Source organism: Labrus mixtus, chromosome 2 (assembly GCF_963584025.1).
Source record: "Labrus mixtus chromosome 2, fLabMix1.1, whole genome shotgun sequence".
Taxonomy (NCBI): Eukaryota; Metazoa; Chordata; class Actinopteri; order Labriformes; family Labridae; genus Labrus; species Labrus mixtus.
Genome location: NC_083613.1, coordinates 17,789,720 through 17,808,082, shown reverse-complemented (window position 1 = coordinate 17,808,082; position 18,363 = coordinate 17,789,720). Strand labels below are relative to the sequence as shown.

General features: G+C 38.5%; 1 protein-coding gene across 1 annotated transcript in view; it reads left to right on the top strand.

Moving 5' to 3' along the window:
• LOC132954342 (voltage-dependent T-type calcium channel subunit alpha-1I-like) overlaps positions 1-18,363 on the top strand; it is a 63,786-nt gene that overhangs the window by 23,219 nt on the left and 22,204 nt on the right. Inside the window, exons 12-17 of the mRNA XM_061026883.1 lie at positions 1,589-1,698; positions 5,118-5,251; positions 8,878-8,948; positions 15,599-15,677; positions 16,161-16,282; positions 17,866-18,312. Coding sequence (XP_060882866.1) covers positions 1,589-1,698; positions 5,118-5,251; positions 8,878-8,948; positions 15,599-15,677; positions 16,161-16,282; positions 17,866-18,312 — 963 coding nt within the window. The remainder of the gene's footprint in view (positions 1-1,588; positions 1,699-5,117; positions 5,252-8,877; positions 8,949-15,598; positions 15,678-16,160; positions 16,283-17,865; positions 18,313-18,363) is intronic.

The window sequence follows — 18,363 nt, the reverse complement described above, 5'->3', positions numbered from 1 at the left end:
CTGGAATACAAACTGTCTGGCAGATTGGGGTATTAGTTATGTAAAATGTTTCTCAGAGGCGGAGATGCTCTGGAGGCCTGGAAGAATTCACTTTGAGTTAAAACAGGCGTGTAGTTTGACAGCGGTAAACCATACTACTAAAACTTGATTCCGTTACTTTATTGTCCCCCTGGGAAGATGTGTGTCAGGATTTGCAGAGCGTAGAATATGAGAAATCTAAAAGTAGAATTAAAAAGGAGACTTTTTTTTACAATATCTCTGTATTACCTCAAAATCATTGAATGTAATTTCAAACAGCTAAGGAGGATAGTCTTGCTGAATTATAGAAAATATCATCTGCTGTCTGCACAAGACTGAAATAGAATAATCTATAACGTATTTCCTGCATGATAATCACAGTACTTTCTTTGCAGGAAATGGAATTGCTTGAATAAGCCTCTACAGAATAGAAACACGCTGTAAATTGGGTTGTGGGAGAAATATTTGTTTATTATTAAGTCAACAGTGTTTCCATTGTTTCTCCTGATTGAGACTTGTTTTGTCTGGAGGTTGCTGGCTCTCAGAGTTGAATTGAAACTTTACTCATCTAAAAAGGCATTATGCTTGCTTTGTAGCTATAACATGTTAGCAGCTTTTCTGACAGGCTGTGCATATGCAGCCTACACAGCTCATTAATTTCAGTTTGCTTTATATTTTAGGTCTGTTTATGCCAGCTTTTACAAATACTGACATTCCTTATCAACACCTATCTGAGCTGCCAATGATCTCTAAGAGTACTGCCCACACATGCCAGGCTTCAGTCAGACACAGGTTCTCAAACATAATAACACTGGACTAAAGCCCAATGCCCGCTGACGTGTAAGATACTAGTTCTAACACTCTTATGGTGGTTTGTGTTGCTGCTTTAAGCTTATCAGGTGAAGAAAAGTAGCACTCTATCTTGTTCAGCTAGCTTAACTAGCTTAATTCATCTGGCTAACTCTTGGGAATTGATCAGTATTTTTGGGAAATTATGCTAACTGGCTCTCTTGTCAAGAGTTAGATGAGAAGATTGATGTCACTCACACACTGAGCTCTGAAGCTACAACTAGGAATTAGTTAGCCTAGCCAACATTAAGACTGTAAACCGAAACAACTGCTGGTTCCTCACTGTAAAATGCTGTAAGGAGCAAAGAGCTAGCCTCAGCAGCTCATTTATATAGTCATTTTCTGTCGTACTCCCAAGAGTTTGTTTGAATATACTTGTTGTCCGTCTTAGTTAAGCTGCCTTCTATTTAAAGAGATTCATTGCCATAGCCATTTCTCACATTTACAGAATAGATTCACAAAAAAAATATTTTATTCCTGTCAACACATAACATTTTATTTGTATTGACATTTTAAGAACATCAGTTAACAACATCTTACTGTTGACACACAAGTGCTTGTGCTGTGAAAAATGTGTTTTTTAGTTGTTGTTGTTTTTTTTAAAAGCTTAGATCTGAGATGAAGAAAGAGGAAAAAGATCTATCTATTGCTTTTGCTTTCTGTTTATTTGTTTTTTGTTCTAACCTTCATGCACTTCAAACTTTGTTTCTCTCTATCTCAGTCCCTGGAGACCGGACTGAAGTACTGCAACTACTTCTTCACATCCACCTTTGTCATTGAGGCTACTCTGAAGTTGGTGGCGTTTGGTTTTCGACGCTTCTTCAAGGACAGGTACAATAACGATACTTTGGATTTAATTAAGAGCGTGTTAATTTGAAGCTGATATTGCTATTATCAGTTTTTGGCTAGATGAATATGAGTATCAGGAGAACCTATGCAAATGTAACCTATTTAATCAATATTTATAACAAACATAATTCAACACACTACTGCAGAATTGATAGATTTTGTTGAAAGCGATATGATGTCTTGGGTTATTCAAGATCAATGAAGAAATTAAGAAGATACTGTGCAATTATTAAACTTTGCAATTTAATTGTTCAGGAATTTCACATATATGCAGTTCAGAGTAGCACTTAGAGCTATTCCCGCTCTTTATTGCCCAGAAACCACAGACAGCAACAAGCTTTAACTTCCTCAACCTAAATGGAAACAAATGGAAGGTCATTGTGTTTGGACAATTGTTGTATGCGGGCACTCCTGGCCCTCTGGCCTCTTACATTCATTCTTCAGTTAATTTGATGCCGTTTTCAAATTTGACAGGCAGATTTCTTCCATTGTTCAGTCTTGCTTCCTCAGTTGAGGCTTGATTCTTAGGTAAAGTCCTATCCCCTTTAAAGATTTAGAGATAGTGATCCATTAATTGCTAATGTCTGGACTTGATAATTGTATTTTTTTGTATGTAGGTTTGGACCAGTCATTCATTCAATGCCTGCAGCTGGTTCAAAATACTGCTGCTGGCCTCCTGACTGTATTGAAAAAGAGGGACCACATTACACCTTTTGTTACTCTCTCTCTGGCTTCCTGTCCGTTACAGGATTGATTTTAAAATTGTATTGTAGGCTTTTAAAGCTCCTAATGGACTGGCAAGGCCTTACCTAACTGAACCTCTCCATGTTCATAATCCAGCTAGAGCTGCTCCACGATGTGCCAAAAACAAGGCTTAGAACCAGAGGCGATTGAGCCTTTGCGGTAGATGCCTCAAACCTGCTAAACAGCTCACCACTTCAAATAAGATCTGCCCCACTCTCAAATATTTTAAATTGACCTATCTCTTCTCTTTGGTTTCCAATCCATCAGATTTTGTGAGTATTTTACTCTGTAAAGGCCTTTGGTCAACCATGGTTGTTTTAAAATGTGATGTATAAATACAGTTGACTTGACTTGACTGAAATGCAAGATCACTGATTCAATCAAGTTTAAATAACATGTACCACACCCTACAACATAGATTGTATCATTATGCAGCGCTACTCTAGTATAAACCTATTTTTATTATTTCTGTTCTTACTCTTTGTTAAAGTATTAATTGTGAAATAATTGAATACTACAGTATCTGCAGTGTCTTATTGTTCAATTCTCTATCTCCTTCTTTTTTTGTTGTTTTTGTGGTCATACTCTTATTTGTTTTCTGGAAACTCCTGGCTTCAAAACCCAGTTTTGGTGTGAGGGCTTGACACAATAACTATGGAGACACATTGGGTAAAAATGTATGACATCATGTTTTAAAAAACATGTTATTTAGACTGTACCATCTTTAAGAGTCTGAACCACATTTTGTCTGCGACGAGTGTTTGATCGAAGGTTTTCACAGTTGTTTTTCCTCTCTTCATTTTCTCAGTTTCTTGTAGTGTAGCCGTAAACAAGGTGATATCCAGGTGAAAGCCCTTTAAAATGTTTTTTTTTCAGATAACTTTTCTGCCTAGAATTTTCAGATGTCTGAAAAGCCCCAGTAAATGGTAGACAAGACAGTAATTTGAGAATGTCCTGCTACAGAAACAAAATGACCATTTAGATGCCAGCCTACCACGTCTCTCTCTCTATTATAATAATAGTATTACTTGTGTAGCTGAATTCATGTAATAAGTGTCAGCGGTAGAACATTGTACACTTTAATAAGCAACAAACTTTGAGTATTCACACAGACGTGGCCTGTGACCAGTTAATGGTTTATAATTAACTGAGCAGTGAGGATCCGGTCATTTTGTACAGGTGATTAGTGGATGAACAGACCGTTTACATGACAGAGCATCAATCTGTTAACAGAGTCTGCAATCTGTGCTATTGTTCACACACTTCTCTAAAAAACTGAGATCTATTAGGGCAGATGATCAGATTATGTTTTTGTCTCTTGTTCCTCCACTGCTGTGGCATGCTCCTTTGTTCTCTCTCAGAGGTTGTTTTAAAGTTATAAAAGAAAAAGCTGTCATTTTTTGCTCTTATTTGAAGTAAAGTTGAATGTGCTTCAAATCTGAAAAAGGTGTAGCCTAATTATTTATTTACCTACTGCATGACAACATGGGTACATACTGTTACTCCATGCATACTTTATTTCACGATAGGATGGGGAAGACAGATAAAAAGGGCATGGCTGCTGTTGCCATGGGGATTGTAGACGCTGTCTGGGAGTTTGTGCAGGTAAAATCAGGGGGGAAAAGTCCTAAAGTCTGGGAATTGGGCTCCTGACTTAGCTCACACTGTCGATTGAGTGCAGACGTACGACCAAATATCAAACATGTCAGAAATGTATATCTGTAAGTAAAGTTTTGGTAAGCAGAAGAGGCAGGGCATCAACTCCAGGGCATCACCCGCCAGATCTCTTCTGCACATGTCTTGGCTACGAATGACTTTACCAATGCAATAAGAGCTCATCAAAGGGATATATTGTCTTCAATTTTTATAAGATGGGAGGAGATGGAGATTTGACGTCCATATGTTTATTCACTCAATGGTTTCAACAAATAGATGTTGCTGGTGAGCTTCCCAACCCGTATATCTTCTTCCTTTTTAAATATGCCCATTGTTTCTGTTTTTGAAAATCAGCTCGGAAACCTTTAACATAAGATTCCAGTTGCTTGAAGCCTGTGGGTTGCCAGGCTTGAAATACACTGACAAAAAACCTTGCATATTTTATTATAGAAGGCGTTCTTCTGGTATTAACATAAATATTCATGAGAGGAACACACCTTCAGGTAATCGCTTATGCTGTTAGGCATTCTTCTACCAAGTCAGTATTTGGAGAATCATGCAAATTCGGCATGAAGTTCATGTAAAATATGAATATTTATTGGTACATTAACATAACATAGACTCTCTGATGTGTGACACATACGGAGCTTATAGTCTATAATCATGCTCATTGGTTTACTTTCACTTAACTGGGAAAATTAAAAAGATTTTAGTGAAAAAATCTGTATGTGTTTTTGTGCTTTCATGTGTGAGTCTCTGGCAGGTACAGATGAGTTAGCACACCAATAATAGTGTTTAGCACTGAATATTTAGCAAGCCGCAATCTGCTGAGCACACGCTCCTACTGAATATGAATTCAGCAGCAACAAATGTGCCATCTTGCAGTACTGAGCAAACATGTCAGTACTTGGATATTTATTTATTTGTGTGTGTGTGTGTGTGTGTGTGCGTGTGCGTGCGTGCGTGCGTGCGTGCGTGCGTGTGTGCGTGTGTGTGTGTAGGTGGAACCAGTTGGACCTTGCCATTGTGTTGCTGTCAGTGATGGGTATCACCCTGGAGGAGATTGAAATAAATGCCTCCCTTCCCATCAACCCCACCATCATCAGGATCATGAGGGTCCTCAGGATAGCACGAGGTAGAGCCACACACAGAAACTAACACACACACACATTCACACACAAGGAAGAGGTTCAATAGGATCATGGTAGGAACACACATGTTTTCCAATGGTATTTTACAACATGAGCACTTTGAATCTGAGACTATATGTAATGTAATATTGTATTCACCTTCATTAACTCAACAATTTGACTGTATATGAAACTGGCTAATTATAGAGACATACCTTTCTTTTTTAACTAATTTCACCTGCTGAATTTTTAAGAAAGTAGTGGTACACCCTAACCAGGTTACCAGCCATCGTCATTCACCTGGTTCATACCCAGAATCTTCTTGCTGGGAGGTAGACATTGCTAACCACTGCAACAATGTGTTGTCAGGATTTTAAAGATAGTAAATAACAATTATGTAATCTTAATTTTAATAAAAAGCCTTGCAGCAGCAAACACAAGTATTTGTTCTCCTTTTATTAGAAACTCTTTAATGTGAAATATGAGCACTAGATGAATGAAAAACAGTCAAAGCAGAAACCGTGGGATGTTTTAAGTAAAATATTTTGAAAATACAGAGTCTGTGTTTTGTAGATTGTTTCCCAAAGTAGTGAAAAATAGCAATCACACTTCCATGCAGAATAAAGCAAGTGGGCTGAAATTGCCTAGAACAGGCTGTCTTGGCTCGCTTCCAATATTACCCTGTGAGAACGCAATCAACTTAGCAACTGGTAGAAATAACTGGTTGACTCATGACTCTCCAGTATAGTGGTATAAGTAGCAGCAGTAGCCTTGTATTAGTGGTAATGGTGCAGTAATAGGCTATTTGGATTACAACTGAATCAACATAAAAAATAGCAATAGGCATTAGTCACCATCAACTTCAACATCAGAACAGCATCACAGGACCAGGTTGTTGATCCAAGGGAATTTGTTCTTCTTATAAATAGAACCTCTTTGAACAAGCTGATCACATACCTTTACATATTGCTGTCCAAGTTTCTCCGCCAACTCTGCTTATAGGTGTTGTGGTTTAAAGAGTGACTATAATATCTATATATTCAGCTGCCTGAAAACATCAAAAGTATTCAAAAGATGAATATTTTCAATAATATCTTTAAGTCTTTTTAGTTTTCAAAAGCTGTTGTCAACAACCTCTGAGGCATTTGGTTCAAAATCACCAGTATTCAGGGTCACTAGTTAAACCGTAACACCGGCAGAGCGTTGAAAGTCCCTCTCATTCATGCGCTGATTCACAAGTTTGTTAACTTCTGTATTTTTGTGAGTGATGTCAAACATTTGTGTCAAACGGCTTGCCTGAACAACACACCCCCTTGCTCCCTATTCCTCTTCCTGCATTTTATCCCATCTCTCCCCCTATCCCTTTCCAAGCCCAACGCAGTCTAGGCCTGTTTCGTCATGAGCCGGGGATTTCTGCCTTTTAATAAAGCAGTTTTTTCTTACCACTGTAACTTTTGCTGCTTTGCTAAAGTGCTCATGATGGATTAAGCCGGGTCTTTGTAATATAGCAATGAGTAAGGTCTTTTACCTGCTTTTTGTAACATAACAATGAGTAAGGTATTTTACCTGCTTTTTGTAAAGTATCTCGAGATAACACTTGTTATGAGTTGACACTATACAAATAAAAATTGATTGATTGATTGATTGATTTGACAAATATGCTCATCTGCCTCGAAGTCGTTTTCCACAATACAATGTGCAGCTAGTTTACATAAGCAGTGGGGAAAGGAGATTGTGGCGTATGGACAACCCTGCGTTGGTGTGTGATTTGGCCCGCTTTACAATACTGCAGTGTGAACACAAAACGACCCAGGAGGAAATGTGCAAAATGAATCACTTTTTGCAAGTTATCTTTGCATTTATTGGTCATAGACACACAAATATCAATACATGCTCAACATATACTCCATCAGTAATTTACACAACATTTTTCTTCTGCTGGTTTTAAATTTCTATCTGTCACTCCATCTCATTATCTATCATATCACCATCCTCATTTTTTTCTTTTTTTTAATTCACCAAAACGTGCATACATACAATCACACAAAAAAGGGGATACAAACAAGAGGGGAACTATGGTACGGTACAGTTTTGCAAGCTGACTTAAACAGACGAACAAACAAACAAACAAGCAATCAAAACAAAATAAAAGGGAAAAGGTAAGTAAATAAAATGAGTGAATTAGAAAGCAAAATACAAAAAATGAGCAAATAGGATAAAGAGTACACAGTATAGCAGCAAAATTATGTAAAATAAAACTGGTGGGTTAGGTTGTACACATGGTGGTGATTTTTTGGTGTTATCTGTTTGTTTTTGTTTTGTTTTTCCCTTTGTATGATTGCAAACATGATGATTGCCAAATACAAACTATTTGTAAATTATATTAAAATTGCAGTTATTCTATTTTCCTCTCTCCTCCTCGTTTACCCACCTGGTTCTGCTGTGGTATTAACCCATCCTCATATCTCTATCTGTTCTTAATATTCAGAGGAAATTGCTAGACTTGCTCTCTGGGCTGCACCACTTCTTCTTTACTCCACATTTAGGAGGATAAAGGCAAATTACATCAATCTCACTTAATCCTCGCCCTCCTACCAACGCGCTCTGCCCTTTATATCACTGCCCTGGGACCCCTGAGTGCCACCTTTGGTAATATACTAGTTAAACAGCAGCCAGTGGTAATTAGCAAGCACGTGGGGTATTTGAGGATGAGTGTGAGGCCTGCGTGACTTGAAATCTTTTCTGTCCTCTCTAAAATATATTGCCACTTTGCCTTAATCTTAACTAACTTGGGTGAATGTGGAAATTAATGTTAATAAAAATGGATTAATACTGTCAAAGCAATATGTTACAACAGTTTATATTAGCTTGTCGCTCTCTCTCTTTTTTTTCTTGTAAAGCAAGACTATTTATCTTGCTTCACAAAAGTATTTAACTGTTTCTGTTGGGATTAACAAAACACTTCAAGTAGCCTAGTGTTATTCCCAGCAGAAACAGGCATATTAAGTTTTAAGACAGCGATATCTTAGGCAAACACATCACTTTTCTCCTGTTAGTATAAAGCCAATTCTTTGAGAAACATGCACAAACACACAAATCTAAAATCTGTGTCGTAATCTTTAAAAACCAGGGACAAGGTTTGGAGAGAAAGGTCCAGACATTGCTCAAACCACACACCGTCACCAGAAGATCCCCCATTTCTCTCTCTCACACACAACCACCATCAATCCACATCTACCTCTCGGAAGGCTTTATTGTCTGAGTGGCTGGTCCCCATCACACTAATACTGCACATGTTTTCTTCTTCCAACCGACCACAGCCTTGTTCCTCCTGAGATTGGACCTCTGGGAATGGTGAAGGGTCTCTAATGGACAGTCGGGATCTTTTTTCCATCCACTGATTGTCTGTTATCGCTCTCCTACTCCTTCTCTGCCTCCCTCTTATCTCTGCTGATCGTTCTACCTCTATCTCTGTGGGATCTTTTATCTCTGTCCTCCGACCAACTTTCTCTAAATCTATCTGTAGATTTAAAAAAAAAAAAAATGTTCGCCCAACGACTTGTGTCAAAGGCACCACACTGACAAACATTTTTGTGTTGTTGCTAACGTTGTCTCTTCCTTTGATTTCTAGTGCTGAAGTTGTTGAAAATGGCAACGGGGATGAGAGCTCTGTTAGACACAGTGGTCCAGGCTCTTCCTCAGGTACGTGTCCTCACACACACATACACACACACACACACATACACACAGGCAGACAGACACACACTCTCCTCTGGCTTATCACAAGGACACAAGGGAGTCAATTAACATTTTTGGAATGATAAATGATCAGCGTCCATAGAAGACTTCCGAAGACTTATCACCCTTAGTAGACGGGCTGTGGCTCAATTTTTGCCCCAAATGTTGTAACCCTTTGTTCACTTCTTATGTATCCGGCTCATTTATTCAGGTCAGGAAACAGTCGGGCCTTTGTAGCTTCAATATTCGATTTGTTTTATTCCCACTAGGATAAAAGAGAAAAGAGCAGCTCAAAACGTTTTTTGCTCCCATGGCACACAAAAATACATTTTGTTCCCTTAACCTTTGCCCAATGTAATAGATCTCAAAGTTTTGGCTTGTCCTGGAGTATCTGGAACATTGTGGAATTTAAAGAGCAATATTAAGCAATATATGCAATTTAACAACTCTCCTGTGAACAGAAAAAATGCTGCAGAGTTCGACAAATTGGGTTTTGTTTGGGGGCAGAGAAAAGTTTTACACTTGCATTCGATGGCCTCCTCGGTTGGAAGGCAAACTTGTTATTCTGAGTTTGACTGAAATGAAAACAGAATCAGCCTGTTGTTATGTAAATCACTTGTAAACAAGAGTTGAGGTTCTTTTCTCCTTTATGTTGTTGTTTCCCTCTTTTCTGATCATCTTTCCAGTTGTGTTCTGACTGCTGATGCAGCTGGACATCCTACCATTACATTATTAGGTTTAATATTTAATGAGTTGGTATTTTCAAAGCCTGAAGCTGAAACCATGTTTCATGATAAAGAGAGATCAGGCACAGCCCACTTAGTGGTGGATAATTGATGATGTATCTTTGGCATGCTGCTTTACAAACTGCCCTTCTAACCGTAAGTGGCTCTGGATGTTCTGTAATGTCATCTGTAGAGTTAAGTCTACCAGAGAGGACATTCCCTCTATTTCCCTTTAATATTTACAAATGGAGATTTTTTTGTTGGTGTCAACAAATCCCTTTTGCACCAGACTGTTCATCTATCCTTTTTTAAACTCTATTATTCAACCCCATCTTAGAGACTCTATATGAACATGGGTCAGAAATATAGGATCTGACCTTGAAAGAAAACTTCCCATTTTTTTGTAATGATTAAATTGTCATAGTTCTGATAAGATGTATCACTTGCTGTTTTCATCTGTGGATTAGGTGACTTAGGGAGTTTTAAGCACAGCAGAAATGTGTGATTAAGCTCACTGATGTGTTTGTAACAGTTTGTTGACAGAGATGACGTACTCAGTTAAGACAGACAGATTCACTTTGGGTTGGTCTTGAAATGTGTTATGGAAAATTCATTATCTTTCAATATTAATTTGTGCTAGCTCTTTGTTTATTAGTTAGTCATAATGATGTTTAAATATGAATTTTAATGTAACTACTACAAACGTCTACTGTATGCATAATCTGTGTTTACGCAGCTGCAGTGTGTAGAACAGGGTCTGAAGACAGAAAACACACACTGAAAAACCAACAATTTAACAGAAACACCTCAATAAAGTCATCTGTATGTGAAATGTCTGATTCATGCAGTCAAAGACGTTGCAAAGCTCTGATAATGCAGACATGTTTCAGGATTGATTCTAAACTCTGTTTTAGCAGTTCCTTATAAACAGAGGTGATGGAGGCTTTTGAAAAAGATGCTGTGGCGATAAATGTGCAAATTTAGAGTACTAGATCACAGGACCAAAATGCACAAAAATTGTACTAAATTGCATTTTAAAATACCCACTGATAAATGAACACACCATTATTCATCCTCTGCATCTTCTTTGGGCTGTGACACATCTTTCAATGAAGCCCTTCCTCTGTTTGCCTTAGTTCCTAACTAAGTTCCTAGTTATGTTCCTAACATAACAAAACCATACATTTTCATATCTTCTTTTAAATGTGAAGAAACCCGAAGAAAACAAACAACCCTATTGGATATGGTCTTGATTACAGACATTTGTAAAGTAGAGACTTTGTGCAAACAGAAGTGGATTTTATTTAGCCCTATTCTACCAAATCAATGCTCTGACTGGAGCCCTCTGGGAGGAGTTGTTTTCCTTCTGAAGCACAGAATGTACACGCCGATACACAGATATACACATTAACACCAATGAACACAAGCTCTACACACAGAGTTCAAATTACAGTGACAGAAATCTCCCCCCGCTTTAGTTCTGCCTCCGATCAATAGTCCCTTTTTCCATCTGCACACACACAAAGCATTGCAGGTTCTTAAGAAATGTGTGTTTTTAATCCAAATGTAGAGACACTTTGAGCAAGAGGAAGAGAAAAACACTGTTTATGATTTATATAACAGGTAAAATAACCTTTCAGTATTAAGTACAGGTTTTCAGGACGGTATCTAATGTAGTTAAGACACTGCTCTGCCCTGGTTATCTGTGTCTTTATGTTTGTTGTTTATGATATAAAGAGTAGGTGTTTTTCTGCAATGACTCTGCAGAGTACTCTCTATCTGATCAAAATAAAAAAGACACATAAAAACCCTTTTAGTGAATTTCAAAGTCCTTGATTTCTTTGAGTATATTTTCATCTATGTTGCAATGTAATGTGAGAGTTGCCTTTGCTATCTTGACTACCACTAAAGCCAAGTGATGTCAAATTGCATCATAGACATAACAAACGAATTGTTTTCCATACAAACTAAATATCTAAAGGCTCTAAACATTGTATGATGATAAAATAATTTAAATCGAGACATTGAATTACTTTCTTTGAAAAATCCAGAACATCAAAAAAGGAGAGACTTTTACAGAGAAGTGCACATTTGTGATGTCACAGTGATTGCTGTGACCAAAAACACATTTACAATTCAGAAATATTGTGAGGATAAACAAAAGGAACCGCTGACTATGCAAATGTGGTATTTAAGGACACAAACAGAAACAGGTTTTTTTTTTTAAGGGACAGCGAAAGGTTAGATATGTAAATATGCAACACTGCGTGCATCTTACAGGGTTAAAATCTGAATTAGCCTTGTCACCTTTTCTTCTTATTGGTCTCATAAATATTGTAGAAGTGAATAAAATATTGAAAGTGTCTGTGTTCTAAAGTCCTCAACCTGGAGGACTCACTGTAGCATTTTCTCGCTGTATACTTTAAGAGTGTTCTTTCCTCTCAATTTGAGACGGGTTTAACACCCTCTAGTGTGTCAGCATGACTTGTGTCACACTACCAAATTACATACAACTGTAGCATAAAAACAGGACCCCCCATGACTCGGAACACTGAGTGAGTCATGATTTCATTAAACAGAAAAGAACACATTCGATAAACAGTGTTAAAAGTTTGCAGCTCAGTGCAGGTTCTTTCTCTATGGAAACCAAAGGTATAAATATCAAAGCGTGTGTTTCTCCCACATTTCTGTTGCCTGGCTGCCAGCTCCAATGCTTCCATAGTATCCAACAATCTGTTTCTTTATACCTTCCCTGTGGTGTGCTTTCATTCTTTGCTACAGGGATCTAAAGACATCAGATGGGCTTAAGTTACAAGCCGCAAACTGCCTAGGGCCCAGCTTTTAATATCGGCTAGGAATCACCAACATGCATGAGTGTGGAGAGAAGGAAGGCTTTTCCCTTTCCTGCCTCCCTAATTTTTCCCTGTTTCTGCTCTTTCACGCTCTTCACTGATTAAACTATACGTCTTATTCCCTCCTAGTCCACTCTTTCTCCTTCTATTTGCTTATTTGATTAAATTCTACATTCACATATTTGAGAGCATCACATTGATTTCCCTGTAAGGTGACTTAGCTAACAGCATTCTGCTTTAGTGCCTGCAATCACAACCCAGAGGATCCTTTACCCATTAACACTGCATATCTGTATCTGTGACGGCTCTACACGGAAGGATTCATGCCTGGTAAACGAACAATATTAGAAAGTTTTTACAATGCTTACATGAAAATATGTAAATTCATTCAAAATGGACTCAACCTACTGTATGTTCTATATCTTTTGTTGTTGTTGAATACTTACATTACCGCAAATATTTCCAACAGTTGAGTAAGCCAGAGAAATCTGTATTTTTAGAGCTGTAGAGGGACGTGTCCTGTCGTGACGGCCGCCATGACAGACACGACCTGTTCATCGTTGGCGTGGAAACACAGGATGTTACGTCAAAGACCGCTACATAAGGAATTGTTACTGAAGGCTGCCGTACTGTTGCTGTATGTGCTGCTGTGATAAAAACGTCATGTAACGTAATGGCAGAGAGAACTCCCATGATTCCTCACCAGCCTCAACGTCATTTTTTGTTATTGTATTGATTCAGAGCCCCCTGGTGGCAGAATCTACATACTGTGCCTTTAAGAGGTTGGCATGTAAAATTTTTCCCTACAACGGTGTACTAGAGGGATTTTTCTCTATTTCATTCATTGAGTGAAAAAAAGATAACATTCAAAGCCTCATGTAGCATTTCAAATATTCTAACTAGAATTCTGTCTTACTTTTTCATGAGAGGTCCTGACAATTAGTTTTCCATCCACCGATGCACTTCAATTTTTAATTTCTTCACAAAGTGCACAACTCTTCATAAAGTGTTTTTTAGCTTTGCAACATCATTGATTAGAACATCTTCTTGTCTCTTATCAAAATGTCAATCAACGAGTTTGAGAGATAATAAAGCAATCAGGGGGAAATGGAGATGATTAAAGTGCCCTGAAGATGTTTGTTTTTGCATCAGAATTCATCAGATTTTAAAACTGCAAAAAATATTCATCGTGGATGTTAGTGTGGCTCTGTCTCATTCCAAAAAATGCGCACACAAACTGCAGAGCTGGAAAACACTATGGTTGACGCGTGCTTCATGAAAAACTCCAGTCCAAGTTCTACGTTTCAATACTTCACTGAAAGCTTTATATGCAAAAATACAATCAAACAAAATGTAAAGCACGGTCAAAGACCAGTGTGCTACCGTAGCTCCACAGCTTCGAATAAAACAGGCATGCCAGTACTGGCAGCATGCTGCAGTATTAAAACTGAAGCACACTGGGAATGCCCACTGATATGTGATATATCGGTAAAAAGGTGCCTCTTAACCCTAAATTGTGTATTCTTAATATCTATCATGATGATTTTGCACTTTCAAATAATGTCAAATATCTACTCAATGTTTGTTTCCTGGAGGCCAAACGATGCATTGCTTGCTCATGGAAGAAACGGACAACCCTGCGGAGTCTCTCAGTGATTGAAAGGAATGACTGTCTTTCTTGCTCTTGAAAGGATAAGCTCAAAAAACAAACTTGACAAGTTTTGGAAAGTATGGACTATTTTTTACAACTTCCTGGAGGGTAATGACATACAAAATGAGGTTTGGACTGATGAACAGATCTGTCTGTCAGTAGGGCTGCTATGTTTTTGTTTTTATTATTATCATTTATTTTTTTCCTTTACTTTTATTTCCTCTGTTTTAGTTTTCATATTGTGTGTACTGTTTTGCTATACAGTGTTTATGCTTTACTATAAAAGACAATAAAGAGATGGTTTACAAAAAGAAAAACTGAAGCACACAAAAGATATACTACACTTACGTATGTATAACACTTACGTATGTATAAATGGCTCTAACAGTGGATACAGATGATGAGAATAGGGCGACGCCTGCTCAGGCAGAAAACTTGAGATGCACTGATTTCATTTTTGGCATACATCATTCTCTAACCTTCTAATTCGGCGTTCTATTTTACCTGATGCTGTCCAACCAATGCAGCCAGTTTGTGCACCTCATTTCTTGAAAACATAGCAACTGTACATTCTCAGGCATTGGTTTTTGTGCTGATTGCATTCTTTGCAGTTATGTTTGTGATGGAATTTCTGAATCTCTGTCGATGTACAGACATTTAGTTCATCTCCTGGGTCTCTCGGTAGTCAGAGCTGTACTGATAGAGTCGACTGTGATCATACAAACAAGGTCACTTTGGGTCTCCCCTCATATCTGGCTTGTTTGGCAGACTTAGTGTCTGCTCTGGATTATTTTAAACCCACATTCTTATTGTGTCAAATCACAAGCTTAGTTTTTAAGTAGAGTATAGGGTGACATGCCTCTGACTTTAGCATCAGCCCATGTGATGGTCTGTCAGAAATGGCTTGGCAAGACACCGTATTACACGAGTGTTGTTAATGTCATTTCTACTCACTAGTCATATATAAACAAGTTCAATTTAAGAGTCTCCTTAATCTTTCTTGAAGTCAAGTATCTACACATTTCCTCAACTCAGTCGAGTTCCTGCCCCAAGGCTTCAAGTATAATAGTACCTGCATATTCCAATTTCAAGCTTCTTCAAACATATTTTACCAAGTCAACATGCTTTTCGATTAAACTTTAAATATTGAGCATAAATCTTTGCTACTCACTGAACATCACAGTAATCTACCGTCTCTCTTTCAACTGAAACTTTTTTAAACTAACAGTGTGTGCGATAGTAGGCATGCTTTAACTGATGAATAGCTATTGAAGTCTGACTCTCTCCATAACCGTCTGTAGAAGCACATTTGATTTGAAAGAGTAGAAACTGTCTCAGTTCCTGCTTTTATAGGACTTGTTCATGTGTTGCTTTTCTGTTTTATAGGTGGGAAACCTGGGCCTGCTCTTCATGTTGCTGTTTTTCATCTATGCTGCTCTGGGAGTGGAGCTGTTTGGGGAGCTGGGTAAGTCTCTTCTACCGCGTACTCGTTGCTAATTGAGTGATAAAGATGTTTGAATATCTGCACCTGTCACAAGAAAATAATGGTCTTTTTAAGAGCGCTCAAAATAATGATTCCAGCATAATGTCCTTCTCCCGGGCCACACTGTTGTGTTTCCGCTGTCAGCTTTCCAATTATTTTGTGACTTGTCAAAATAATGAAAACAAAATCTCCATAGTTTCATTTTTCAAACTAAATAAGCCCACTGTATAATTGCCCCCTTCTTCATGGCCAATGTCTTCCTGAGATAATTTCTAGAATTTACAGATGTGATCGGGCTAAATAAATGCATGAAAGTACAAGTACAAATAAATAAATGTAAAAGTTCATACTAAAGGATAGAATGATTAACCTATACTCTATCATTGGGGATGTTATTACCATGTCAAGCTCTTAACCCTTTCCTTCTTATCCCCCCTCTTCTCCTATCATCATGCCTTTTCTCAGTGTGTAACGCTGACTACCCCTGTGAAGGAATGAGCCGACACGCCACCTTTGAAAACTTTGGGATGGCCTTCCTCACACTCTTCCAGGTTTCCACTGGGGACAACTGGAACGGCATCATGAAGGTAATACAGTTTGGGAAAGAGTTTGAATCGCAACTTATCTCGCGACGCTTGTCATCACGACACGACCATGTAAGCTGATCGGTTTTTACTTTCCAGACTGCCACCATGTCTGCCGCAGGAGAGATAACCGCACTTATTTTCTGAGATGAGGGTCAATAAGAAAGTGGGCATGGGAGTCTAGAGATATTTACAAGCATGTAATTTATTTATTTTTTTCAGTCAGCAAAACCATTTTAGACCAATCTGAGTGCAGACAGAAGCTGAGACGCAGACATATTGAGGGTCTTCAGTTCAGATTAAAGTAGTGGACAATCTAATCATTGGGGAAACCACAAAGTAATAAGTGTGTCTTTAAGCAGAGACGGTGTTTCAAAAAATGTGCACTCAACAGAATCTTCTGTATGTACTTTCATGAAGTTAACTCTTTGATTCTGCTCTTCAATCACTCATCTATCACCTCAATCAAGTCTCAATCTCTAATCACTGCCAAGTACCTGGATCTTAACATTTGATCACAGCTAGTGAGATACGAGATTTATTGCTGATTAGGCTCTCAGAGAGTGCACAAAAAAGGAGACAGACTGAAAAATTAATCCAGCCTCCAGTTTACAGCAAGCAGCAACGTGAAAGTTTAACATGCTATTTAAATACATTATTAATGGCTTCAATGATTATCTCAATGAGTCTGTTTTATTGAGTATAAAGGTGTTACTCATTTGTTTGTTCCCGAAAATAATATGCATAGTTTTAAAAAACAAAGACACTGTGCTGTGTTTTAAACCTCTCAGACTCATTGCTACATGATTTCTTCATCTCTTCCATTCTGAAAAAGTACATTTATTAACTGATAAGTAATTTGGACAAAGAGTCAATGTTCAAACAACACAAACATTTTCTGTTTCTTAACTTTTTACTGTTTAGCTGTACGCCTTTTGAATGAAAGATATGAAGAGATGTCACATTGACAAAGGATAAGTTAGTATAAATTTAAAAAACACAAACGATGGCTGAATGTCTTTATAATACGCTGTCATGCTTGACTGGAAAAACGATTAGAATGGGGTCCTTAAGAACTGGTTCATCACTGTGCCAATACATGTAGAGACACATGCAAACAAAAATATTTAAAAAGTCTTGTAAGGAGAAGCAGTGCATTGGGCCTCATTATCGTGGTGCAGCAAGAACAGAAACAGGCTGATGTTTATTTGGGTGGAAATTTGATCCAAATATATTGGGCTCAGTGGAGTCTGTTCAGCTGCCAATTTAAAGTTTTTCCCTTGAAATAAAATAAAAAGCATACTGAACAATCACAGAAAAGACTGAACTGATTTAATCGAACACTCCCTAGCTAGTGTATTCATTCAAATAAATTATATTCATTGGGAAGCCTTAATTCTGTACCTTTAAATCACACAAAGCACACAAATATAATCATCTCAACTCATCTTTAATCTGATCTTCTTCCTGTATTTCTTTCTGTTGTTCTCACTGAAATCTTTCCATTCTAACATTTTGTCCACCCACTCTTCTTCTGCTGACTCCTTCCTTTCTTCTTACTCACCCAATGCCCCTCCACCCACAAGGACACACTGAGGGAGTGCCCACCAGACCGTCCGGGCAGCGACTACGGCTGCCATGCTGGGCTGCAGTTTATCTCCCCGTTGTACTTCGTGTCCTTCGTGCTCACGGCTCAGTTTGTCCTGATAAACGTGGTGGTGGCCGTGCTCATGAAGCACCTGGACGACTCCAACAAGGAGGCGCAGGAGGACGCCGAGATGGACGCCGAGATCGAGATGGAGCTTGCTCAGGGAGGCCTCTGCTGCATGATGGGAGGCATTGGCGCCATCGCCGGGGCCACGGGCGGCCCTGTGAGCGGGGCCGGTGTGGGCGGCGGAGCGTCCGGTGCCATTACAGCGGGGACAGTAGGAGCTGCGGGTGTCGGGTTGATGGCTCCTCTGCGAGACGGAGGAGGAAGTGCAGCTCATGAGGGACACACGCACAGGAGATGTCGGCTCTTCTCTCCAGCTGAGGTAAGATTACTTCAAGAAAAATGCTCTGCTACTTTTAATAATGCAGAATCA